General features: G+C 33.6%; 2 protein-coding genes across 2 annotated transcripts; both read right to left on the bottom strand.

Moving 5' to 3' along the window:
• Positions 1–981: 981 nt before the first annotated feature.
• On the bottom strand, positions 982–5,861 carry LOC122601376 (putative pumilio homolog 8, chloroplastic). The gene is made up of 5 exons (XM_043774138.1): positions 4,771–5,861; positions 4,526–4,688; positions 2,616–2,779; positions 2,266–2,524; positions 982–1,532 (listed from the first exon to the last, which is right to left on the bottom strand). The coding sequence occupies exons 1-5, from the start codon at positions 5,859–5,861 to the stop codon at positions 1,425–1,427; spliced, it is 1,785 nt and encodes a 594-aa protein (XP_043630073.1). The 3' UTR covers positions 982–1,424.
• A 4,916-nt stretch (positions 5,862–10,777) lies between these two features.
• On the bottom strand, positions 10,778–11,701 carry LOC122601375. Its single transcript, XM_043774137.1, has one exon. It carries the CDS (start codon positions 11,699–11,701, stop codon positions 10,778–10,780), a length of 924 nt encoding a protein of 307 aa, XP_043630072.1.
• Positions 11,702–11,943: the final 242 nt, after the last annotated feature.

Genomic DNA, 11,943 nt, shown 5'->3' with positions numbered 1-11,943 from the left:
CATCAGAACTAAAAAATTAAGATAATAGCAACGATGGAGAAAAATATAAGATTTGAAACTTTTATGACCATCAGAACTAAAAAATTAAGATAATAGCAACGATGGAGAAAAATATAAGATTTGAAACTCATAATTAACCGGTTGATTAGTAGGTTTGGAACTGATCACACGGAAAGAATCATTACAAGTGACAACAACTCTTCACAACTTTTGTTGCAATACGAGAAGACAATGCATCAACTCTAAATGCAATACGGAAGTTTAAAGATGAATTGATCATGTACATTTGAAGTTTAAAAAAAAAAGTAACAATAGATATTTTTTTTACTTGACAATTATAGAATTTTTAGTTATTTTAAAACTTATTAATTTAAAGTTTTGCTGGAACTAATATATATACACTAAGATTTAAAAAAAGTTATTATCTTATTATGTTATTAATTGGGGTTCAATTTTCAACTGGTCCCAAGTTGAGATCGGACAAATTATTAGTTTTATCAAAGTTAACTGAGATTTCAACAAAGTTTCTATCTTATTATTTTATTGATTGTTGTTCAATTTTGTACTGGTCTCAAGTTGGGATCGGACAAATTATTAATTTTGTTGAAGTTATTAATTTATAAAGGTTTTATTGTACAACTTTCAATACATAATTGAATTGGCACCTAACAATAAAGATATACTTTTATAAAATGAGGAGGAGATTCTCTCAAGTTAATTTCTCAACTTGAGTCAAGTTAAGAAAATCTTGACTCTTGAATGAAAATCAAGAGCTAAAATTCAAAGATCATCTTTGAATCCTGACCTTTGATATTTATCTAAGGGTCAAAATTACCATAACAAGTTTAGTCATGTTAGGGGTTGAGTGAAAATCTTCTCGCTATAAAATGTTGATGCTTAAAGGTTTTATAATTAATTTACCTCAAAGTTCATAAAATGGTAACTTTAACCCCTTAAAAAACAAGCAAATTCAATCATGACTTAAATCAAACAAGCACGATGGCAGATCTTTGATCCTGAAAAGTCCGTGCATTCATTCATAAATCCTAGCATACAACCCGAATACCTCAGTATTCAAACTACAGTAATGACTTAAACTAGGCTTAGATAAAGGAAATGCACAGGAACTCAGCCTGCACACATTATCATATATATGGAAATTACATAGACAACAGAAAAATAACATTGAGTCATTGACTTTAAGCAACTCGAAGCAAAAAACATTCTCGCAATGTTTCAATGATGCTTACAGTCAACCAGAACCAATGTGTCGTAGGCACCAAATCAAAAGCAGAACCGGCTTATTGAACATCCAAGTTTTTCCAAATTATCTGGTCCTTGGAGATAATTTATGGCGAAAGTGGATGATAAAGGGAGAAAAATGCTAGTGAACACAGAGAACAACAACATTATAAGAAATATAGTTACTTCTTCAAAAGCTTGTGTGAGAAAATCCTCTTTGAATATGGGCTGTTTCTTGAGATTGCCTTGTGTGATTCGATTGCTTTCACCAACGAGTTATGAAGAGAGCCCTGTAACAAAATTAAATCAAGTTATTATCTGTTGACCCTAAAAGTGGACTATCAGCCCATTTGCTTATGGGTAGTCGGGTTGACGCAAGTTATGTTTTGTTTGAACTAGTGAAACAGGTGAAATATATTTGCAAAAAAGGATACAAGCCAAATGGGTCGAAGCTAGCTGAAATTGTATTTCCAATAGATATAAACCTGCTATATTTTATTTTATTTTATTTTTTTTGAACGGCTAAACCTGCTATATTAATTCATCCAAACAGTTAGACTACTACTCATTACACAAAAAATGCACAAAATGTGACTTATTCATACCTTTTACCAATCCATGCGACATACGTTTTATGTTATCATTCAATTCAATGTGTCATATTTACCATTTCTTACTGAAGTATGCAATTTACTACATCAGATGACCAAAACATACTGTTGTATTTAATCGTACGAAATCTGCCAAGGGTGTTACACTCAACATTGTTATAAATTATGGATTTTGCTAACCGTAGCCCTAATTGACAATTAGGGCTACGGTTAGCAAAATCCATAACCCAACCAACCTTTTTATTTGACAACCTTTTGCACCTGTTCCATTACCCAAAATCCTAGCATACTTCAATTGCTTATAAATACTATGAGTGTTAGACATTTTCTTGTTTTCACCTGTTCCATTACCCAACCAACCATTTTGCCACATCTAGTCTAAACTAATATTAAACGAAAAGGAGATCCAGACCTCAGAAACACGAAGAGCGGTTTGAATAACATAATTGGCATGCGGGTCTTGAAGCAATTGTTCAAAATGAGTAGCAGAAAGCAGTTCACGAATGATAATGGACCTGGTGTGGTCATCTAGCACTGATAAGCATTTCTCAACGACATGGCTACTGAATTTTTGTGTCGCGAGGTGAACATAATTGTTCTCAAATTGAGAAGTCAACATGGATATTGCAGACGGGATTTGCAACTCCAATATAGACTGTACAACATAGTTTCTGCAACGAACTCACAAGAATTCAAAATTGAAGGCTACTCAATAAATGCTATGTGATCCTGTTATCCATAATACTGACAACTTTAACATACCCGAATGCATCTTGTGCTAGAAGAAGCCCGTTTGAAGAAATTTCCAGAACTAACCGTTCTTGGTGTTTGCCAGATGAGTGATTTATACATCTTTGCAATACACAACATCCATGTTGATGAGTAGCAATATCCACACAAAATTTTGCAGCAGCTTCGAAAATAAACTGTCAAGCAAGAGCAAAGAGTTGAAAATTAGAGAATGACAGTTTTTTCAATTTCTAGTTAAATCGGTATCCATTCATTCACAAGCAAATTATGTATCGTGGATATAAAGTATATCAATAGCTCACAATTACCAAGTAAAAAGCAAAGCGGCCAGCTTGACCTATGTATTGGAAGTGGATATCTTAACCCCATTACTTAGTTGGAATGGGGTTAAATTCTAAAACTGGTTGCATCATTAAACTTAGCTAAAAGGGGAACAAGTCAAACAGTTTGAGATTCGCCTAAAGTCTACTTTTAATGAATACAAAGCCTTTTAAATTGTCTTCAAAATTCAGTTACTATAGTGAAATTATCTCTTCTATATGTAAGAATATATGTGACCCGTTTGTCCAACTGGCCAATTTTGTCCACAGTAGCAGATCTCTTTGTGTGTTATTGGTGTAAATCTTTTGATATTTTAGCGTTTAACTTTTCTTTTTAACATTTCAGCACTCCCACACTTCTTATATAACTTTCGCCCCTCCTACTAATTAATGTCAAGTTCCGACATTGATTCTCACCTTGTATTTGGCATCTTGCCAATTATAACTGCTCATGCGACACTGCCACCATAAGTCTAGAATTTCCAATTAACTTATTTATACTTGGTTTACGATATATTTAAAATAACAACAGTTTATGGCATACATGTGCAGCAGCAGGGGGTACATTTTGAGGGTTAGGGTCATATATTAGGAGTCATATTTCATATGAATCATGGATTAGATATTTAGAAGAGTTTCACTGAGTTAGAAGAAACGAATGAGTTAATATATAAATAATCAACTAGTTTTTCCTTGCAAAGTGGAAAATTCATTCAAACTTTAAAAGTTGGGTTCTTTGACCTTAACACTCCAATTCAAAGAATTGATTATTATCATCAATTGACAAAGTCAGGAGTTAAAAAACTATGATTCTATAATACTAGCATCAATGTACATCTGCGGTCAGTAGTTATCAATCCTACAAATTTTTGGAGCCTTAAAGAGTCCTTAGCAAACCATTTCGAATGTAGCCTAGTGGAGTAGTGGTAAGGCATCCTCAGAGACCCTGGTTAAAACTTCAATAGAAATATCTTAGGATGGCCAGGAATTTTTTTTTTAGAAAACTACCACCTGAATACATGTAAGGCCACATATATACTAAAGCCAAAATCTGGAGTAATCTGGGTAGCCTGAACGTACATAGAACACCCCCCCACGTTAACCCATTTACTTTTGTACATGTGTACTTATAATTGGTTCAGAGTTATACTAATGTATAGTATAAAGTTTTTCGGTTACATATATGCTAATTATAGTTCAACCATCATGAAAAGAAAACTAAAAGCATAGCATCAATTCCCTTTTCCTTTTGCTATCAACTCATATATTCCTTCAATTATACTTTATATGTTTAACAGCATTTTACAAAGTTACTGAAATTTCCTTTTTTGTAACTCTAATCAACAACTTCACATGTTTTTCACTTGCTATCAATAGAAGTAGAAATTAAACAATAAAGGTATAGTAAATGGCTTTTGTATTCCTATTGAATAAGCAAGCTCCACTATAGACTAAATGACAATTAATCACAAGAACATATAATGTTTGTGATAGACTCATAATTAAGTACCATTGTATGGATAATCAAATAGAATTAAGATCCTTTTTCTTTAATTTAAATAAAACTACTGTAAGTTAAAGGATTCATATAAAATTCCAAACCTTATTATCTTCGTTGCTGAGACACTGCAAACATCGCTGAATAACATGGTTACCGTTGAGATCCTTAATAAGAGCAAGAAATCCCGGTTCCAATGCAGAAATAACCATCTTTATTTGTTTCCGCGTCTTGAGTGTCTCTATAAGCTTCTGCACTGCCCTTGTCCTTTAAGATGCACAAATGTATTATACATATAAGTATTTAATTCAATTAAGTTAACAAATTTTTGTAAAACAAATAAGCTTACCCATGAGGATTCAAAGAAATATGAACAAGATCCCTTGGCTCACGAGTGACCTCCATTAAAATACACATTCTTTGTTCTTCGTTACAAACTTCCAGCAATTTTTGCATAAGGTAATTCCCAAACGAATTTACCATAAGCTCACTTACATGCCCAATTGTCTCATCAAATATTATTTTTACATGTTCTTGATTATCCACTTCAAAAACGGATTGTATAAACCGACACCCATTTTGGTCTTTAGCAAACATATATATGTATCCTTTAACATCAGCTAAAGTGTTACATCTTACCGGTGTAGGACAAGACCTATTTGTAATTGAAATTCTACCATTTTCACAACGACCCACTAATTGAGAGTGATTACACTTCTTGTTGTGTCCTCTGAACCCACCATTTCTCACACGGCCTACGTTTACACTATCATCACTAGCTTCTAACATCACATTGCGTCGTACACGATATAAATCATTAGAAACAGCTAAATCCAAAGCTGGAATTACCCTTTGGTAACTAATAGGGTGCCTAATATTTAGCATATTTCTATTAAAACTCGATTGAGGGAAGCCATAAGTTTGGTGCAAACTGAAATTAGGACTCATTGCTCTATTAAAAGTGTGGTTTCTTGGGGTATGAGATTGTATCAAACCATAATCCAAAAAGGGTTTACCAAAACTAATCGGATTAGTTCCTAAATTATCATCAATTTTCTTTCCCAAACAAGTATAAGGCAAAATGGAACTATAACTTCTAAAAAGCATATCGGGTTTAGGGGTGGGATGATCATCATCTTCTTTAGAGAAATGGCTCGAAAAAGATCCATTAGATTGAATAGAACTTGAACTACATGATGGATTATCATGATATTGATACATACCATACATCAACGGATTCATGGTTGTTAGAGGATAACTAGATTCATAACCATAATCATTATCATTATCATTAACATGTAATGAATGATCATAATGATGATTATTATTTTGATTATGGGTAAGTAATGATGTTGCATGAGGGATCTCACCCAACAACATTTCAAGCTCATCATCATCCTTCATATTCTCATTAGTACTAATCTCAATTTTCTCAACCATTTTCAATCAAACAACCCTTAACACACACACATACACTCAAAAAAAGAATTATACAACAACAAAAACACAACCACTAAAATCTATAACTTCAAAACACATACCGAAATCGATCAAGAAACACTTAAATCGAAAAACCCGCCTCAAATCACCAATTTTTTCATCTGGGTATCCCTTGAAACAATCAAAAAACCAATTTGTATCGTCTTTTTGGGATTTTTATATTGTTTTTGGAGAGTTTGGTGAAGCATGCAAAGATGAAGAAATATTGTGTGTATACACTAATACACATAAAGGATGCATGTATGTATAGTGTACATACTGAGTTACTTATAATTAAGGCCTCACGCCATAAAAGATGGAGAGAGGAATAATATTAACACAAATGACATACACTAACAGTGAAATTGTGTGAAAAATACAAAAAGCTAAGCTGCAAAACAACCATGAAAAAAGAATAGAAATGATCAATGTAAAGAGATGATTTTTTATGAAAACATGAAATAAAAAACAATAAAGTAGGGATTTTGTAAATGAGTTTTATTTCTACACGCGATTTTTTCGTAAATCTTTGAAGTTTTCTTCATACATGAGTTTGTTGTATGAATGTAGTAACAAACCTACTAACTTTTTGCACCTTTAACGGCTTGGAGATCTATTACAAGGAGTTAGTGCAATATAACTTTTTTTCTAAAAGCGAAAATACCCTTGTTAATTATTTCGAGCTAAGATGTCATTACATGTTAAATAAACTCATGTTCATGTATGAAGATAAAGATATTAAAATGTTTTTATAACAAACTGTACATGCAGGCCCGTTTCTTTAGGGGACCCAATTTTTATTTTTATTTTTTAATGTTATATATATAAAATCAAATTTTTTACTGTTTTATAAAGGGAAAAAAAAATTATAAGCACTCATAATAATTGAAGTCAAGCGGTACTCTCATTCGGTCATCACAAATTGTCCTTGTCCTTTTTTTTTTTAATTTATAGGTGATACTTTTCTCTTTATTATTATTTCATGTAGATTACGATTTATTGCAAAATTGTATTTTATAATTTTGCATTTTTTTTAGTTTCCTGAAGAATAACTTTTGTTATATTTATTGATATAACATTTATCGTCGTTTTCAAAGATTAGCTTATATATATAAACGTATATAAATATAATTTATTGCACTTAGCCTATTGGCCCTTTTTTTTACACTCGGCCAACACCTACAAATCTTCAGGGACGGCGCCGTTGTGTACACGTATATTATTGAAATGTTTTTATAACAAACTGTACACGTATGTTGCATACTTGTGGTATAATTATCAAGAAGTGTGATACCTTTGATCAACTCTCATAATGAATGTGAATCACTCTATACATAGCACTGTTAGACCAAAAGCCAATTTTGCATCAAATTAAAGATAAATCTAATGATCAAGAAACCTAAGATAAATATTAACGAATCAGAGGTAATCCAATTATCCAAAGTTCTTGTGTAAAATTAGTCAACGAGATACTCGAAACTCTTCTAATTAATATTATAGTTAATCTAAATTCTCGGTGAACCAAGATGTGTGCGTAGTTTAATGAGTATGTGGTTCATTGCTACATGTTTCGTTTTAAGTTCAAGAGATGAATAGAGTGCAATGTATTGTGTTTTATGTGGGTCAAAGTTACTTAATGTACTTAGTATAGGAATAGGGGTGAATATAATTTTTCAAGTATATAACCGAATTCCATGTGGGTCCAGACTAGTACTCAGTTTTGTTAGTTTGCAGAATTTAAGACCACGATACTGAGATACGAGACCGGTTTGGATAGATAGCGAGGGAGGACAGAACTTTTAGTTTGTGGGATCGGGACTGATTGATTTTTGATTTACCAATCACATTTTGCGACATGTCATCCAAACTATTATCAACCAACGTTTTTACCATGCCCTCCTTGACTTTGTAGTCAAAAACACCAATTTTTTATATCACTAAATACAGTATTTTTTAAGTGTCGTAGTATTTGGTGATGTATATAGATAAAATAAAAAATGGTGTATGTATCACCTCTCTTTCTTTTTATAGTTTATACACTACTTATTTAATCGCTCTCAAAAATATTCATTCTTGCAATATCTGAATTAAATGTTCGTGACTATACTTCCTTATATAGACAAAGATTATCTAGGTCTTTAACATGTACATATTGAAACATTGGGTGCGTTTGATCCACACATTATTTTTGAAAGAAATGAAATCTTTAAGGAAATTAGAATTTGAGGAATGAAACTCAACAAAATGTTTTTTATTTTTTATTTTTTGAAAGATTCAAGTGATGGACGAATGAAATTTCTTCCCCTAACCCCAAAGAATGAAGATTTCATCAAATAATAAATTGTTTACATTCCAACGAAATAAGATTCTTTCTTATTTGAACAACCAAAAACACTATGAAATTAAATTCAGTTCTAATTCCATCAGATTTCGACCACATTTTGTGAACTAAACACGGCCTTTAAGAGAATATGAAAATCATTAGGTTTGTTTCTAAAATTTGTATACTTTGTGTGATAATAAGAACAATAACTCGAAGGGTATTCGATTTTATATGATTGTAATCCGTTTGTATGTTGTACTAATAATAAACATCTCATAAATTCTTTATTTATTTTTGCATAACAAGCAACCCACACCCTAAATGAGTTGTTATTTAAACATAAAAACTAGAAATTTGGGTCGACACAAATAACCCGAATGAGATATTAGTTACAAGTTTGGTTTATGAACTATCTTGTTATATTTCATGTCAAAGTAGCATATATAGACATATAGTAGAAAAATTTGTATATAAAATGTGGGCCTTCCAAAAATGAAAAACGACACGGTTCACAAACCAAATTTGTAAACACACAACTCTATACATACAAGCAAATTTGATCTGATACTGCATCTGCATACATCTATGCATAACTCAATGCAAATAAAGGATAATATAGTGATATAAAAGAAGTGAAACTATAATTTCACATATAATTAGTTAAAAAGCTACTAGCCAACCAGTAGGAAGCTTTTATAAAGGATTATAAAATGGAAATCTGGAAAGTTAATCATTTTTATACAAAGTGGCTAGAAACATGAGAACTGGAATACCTTATTTGGGATTACCTTTGAATGTGGGTATACTTGTCTAAAGACAAACTAATGATCATGTGATCCTGAGAGTTCATGTCACCTGCAAAAGAGAATTAAGCAGATTCTGCAATTAAACTTCAAGAACCATGTATCACAACGAACAAACAAAAGAGTAATTTGAGATAAACAATCGTGTCAGTATTACATTCACAAACTTGCCTCCTGCAAGTGTTCAGTAGGTAATGTAACTGAACACTGATAACTGATAACTGATTGTATCATTCCTCTACTTGAGTTCTGTGTTGCACGAAGCGTACAGCCCAAAAGTAGCAGTATGGCAAAGCCGAATATCTCTTTTTTCTGATCGCTACATCTTTAACAGAGATACTTTCTTAGTTTACAATCAGTGGACATGGACATCTCCCTGAAACATTTCATTTTTACCAACATAAGGCAAAACAATCAGACCAATAACCAACAAAAACGAGGTTCATACTAGTAAACAGGACACTATAAATACTCCAACACTTCCTTGCCCGTTCACCTAGACCCACGTGATTGTGAATCTCAAACAAGTCTTTGACTGAAAATGAATAAAAAGGTCTCGCACTACACCATCCGCTGATATGATCCCACACTTTCATTGCAACATTGCATGACCCAAAAAAGATGATCAATCGATTCCATCTCCTTTTGACACAGCCCACAAAGCGTGTCTCAAAAACTGCAATTCCTAATTTGAAGTGCTACCATTGTGGGAATGTGATCCACGATACTCTCCACATGAAAATATTATATTTTTTAGGAACCCACTTCAACCATTCCATCATGAATCTGTTGCTGTAGTCCTTATCACTGACGAGAAATTCCTTTACTGCCTTAACAGGACCTGAGCAGCGTTTGCTCCCTGACCATCACCACCTATCCTCCTATATCGACATATTAACCTGGCCCAACAAAACAGTTAGCTGGTCCCATTCATTCTTCATCATCAGTAATCCTGCTCACCCATTGCCACAATCCAATGAAGCCATTAACACTTTCATTAAACGGTTCACTAACCAAACAAAACTTCTCTTTTTCCAGCCAGAAAAGATTAGGAAATCTGTCCTTAAGAGTAATATTGCATAGCCATGGGCCAGCCAAAAACGTATCAGCGTGCCATCTCCAACATCCCCCATTATTAAGCATACAGCCCGAAAGTAAAAGTATGTCAAAGCCGTGTATCTATTTTTCCTGATCAAGTTCAATATGCAACTTACACTACAACTTTAAATGAAGAAAAACTTCCTTATTTCAGTGGACATCTAACCGAAACATGTCAAATCCATGAACATAAGGCGAAACAAGCAGACCAATAAACATCAAAATAAGGTTCATACTAGTAAAAAGGATACTATAAATACTCAAACACTTCCTTCTTCTATCACTTTTTTCATTTTCTCGCAAAAATTTAAGCCTTGATGGCATAAACCGAATAAGATACACCTACTAATTTTATCAACTACAATCAAACAACCAAATGTATCAAATAGCAAGAATTCGCATCATATAGCATCAAGTGCACTATGCAAGCCAACATACACAGAAAAAACAATCATACTATGTATAAATTGGTAAGTCACTTAGGGGATTAACATCATTTATCTGACTTAAAAGCCATAGATCAACAATACGGCAGCAGACTCAAACATTTACAAACTGTAACAAGTTTTCATAAAAACCGAACCTAATTACCTACTTAATATTAAACTTTAGTATAAACCATAGACAAAAACTCCATAACACATACTCTGCCATCAATTTGATACCAAATCAATATCCGGTTTCTTAACACCTTCACGTCGTCTCATATCAAGCTGAATCAAACCCCGAGTAGCCAAAATCGCAGAAGGAACCAAATCATGAGACACCCTATCATACAAACACCTCACCGCATTCGACGCTGCATCTTTCACCTCATTACCATTTATGGGTCCCAATAAACAATGCCCCAAAATCCTTAAAACCGGCTGCAATATCTCCCATGGCAGCTCAATCTTATCCTTACCCGAATTCAAATTATCCGAATTCCCATCACATTTTGAACCAAATTCAAACTTACATCCACAATCCTGACCCGCCCAACCCGACACAAACTTACAAAAATCAATTTTCGACCATTCGGGTATTACGGAAATATGTTTGTAGTAACAACCTAGTACAGAACCGACAACCTCGGCCCGTTTATTCGGACTTACAGACCAATGTGGGTCAATATCGGGTTCAAGAAATTTAAAAACTTTCTGGGTATTATCAGAAACGCTAAAAGGGATATGATAAATAGACTGTTGGGATAAATCAGGGATGGAAATGGGCCCATTTTGATCGGCGGATTTTGAGGAATTCGATATCGCTAACAAAATGGGTTCGATACCGAAAACGGAAAGTGGGGGTGAGGAAAGATAGGTTTTGGAGATGATTGGGATGAGGGAAATGACAAAGAGTTTGAGATTTTGATCAGAGGAGTGAAATGAATCGTAGAGCCAGTTTGATAGTGTGGGTAAAGAGGACGAAACGGCGTCGTATGAGGAGTGGGAAGTTAAGAGGGAGAGGGAAGGGTGGTGGGTGTTTAAGAGGGGTGTGATTGGGTTTGAATTTGTGGGTGTGATGAGTAGTGTTGATAAGTGGTGGATTTGGTGATGGATGGCCGCCGCCGCCGGCGGTGGTGGTGGTGGTTTCATTTCGGATTCTAGTGTGTGAGGAACTGAGGAATGAGGATGGAAACTGGGAAGGAAATGTGGGGTCGTGGGTACGAAGGTCGTAGACGTGGCGATAAGATTCAACTTAACAAAATTCAAAACAAGTAAGACGCATGAAAAAGTTTCGATAAATTAGCTCAATGGCTGAAATACCATTCTTTTATTCCTGCGGTCTTGAGTTCAAGCTTTGGAGAGACATAAGAAAGTCCTTTTTATGAGGGCTT

The sequence above is a fragment of the Erigeron canadensis genome, chromosome 5, assembly GCF_010389155.1.
Source record: "Erigeron canadensis isolate Cc75 chromosome 5, C_canadensis_v1, whole genome shotgun sequence".
Lineage (NCBI taxonomy): Eukaryota > Viridiplantae > Streptophyta > Magnoliopsida > Asterales > Asteraceae > Erigeron > Erigeron canadensis.
This window is presented reverse-complemented; position numbering and strand designations above follow the sequence as displayed.

What these genes read in the sequence shown, in the direction of transcription:
- LOC122601376 (XM_043774138.1), bottom strand. Translation starts at nt 5,861, where the DNA reads ATGGTTGAGAAAATTGAGATTAGTACTAATGAGAATATGAAGGATGAT. An exon ending in TCAGCAACGAAGATAATAAG is followed by an intron (nt 2,780 to 4,525) that starts GTTTGGAATTTT and finishes CTTGCTTGACAG; the next exon opens with TTTATTTTCGAAGCTGCTGC. An exon ending in CCGCTCTTCGTGTTTCTGAG is followed by an intron (nt 1,533 to 2,265) that starts GTCTGGATCTCC and finishes ATTTTGTTACAG; the next exon opens with GGCTCTCTTCATAACTCGTT.
- LOC122601375 (XM_043774137.1), bottom strand. Translation starts at nt 11,701, where the DNA reads ATGAAACCACCACCACCACCGCCGGCGGCGGCGGCCATCCATCACCAA.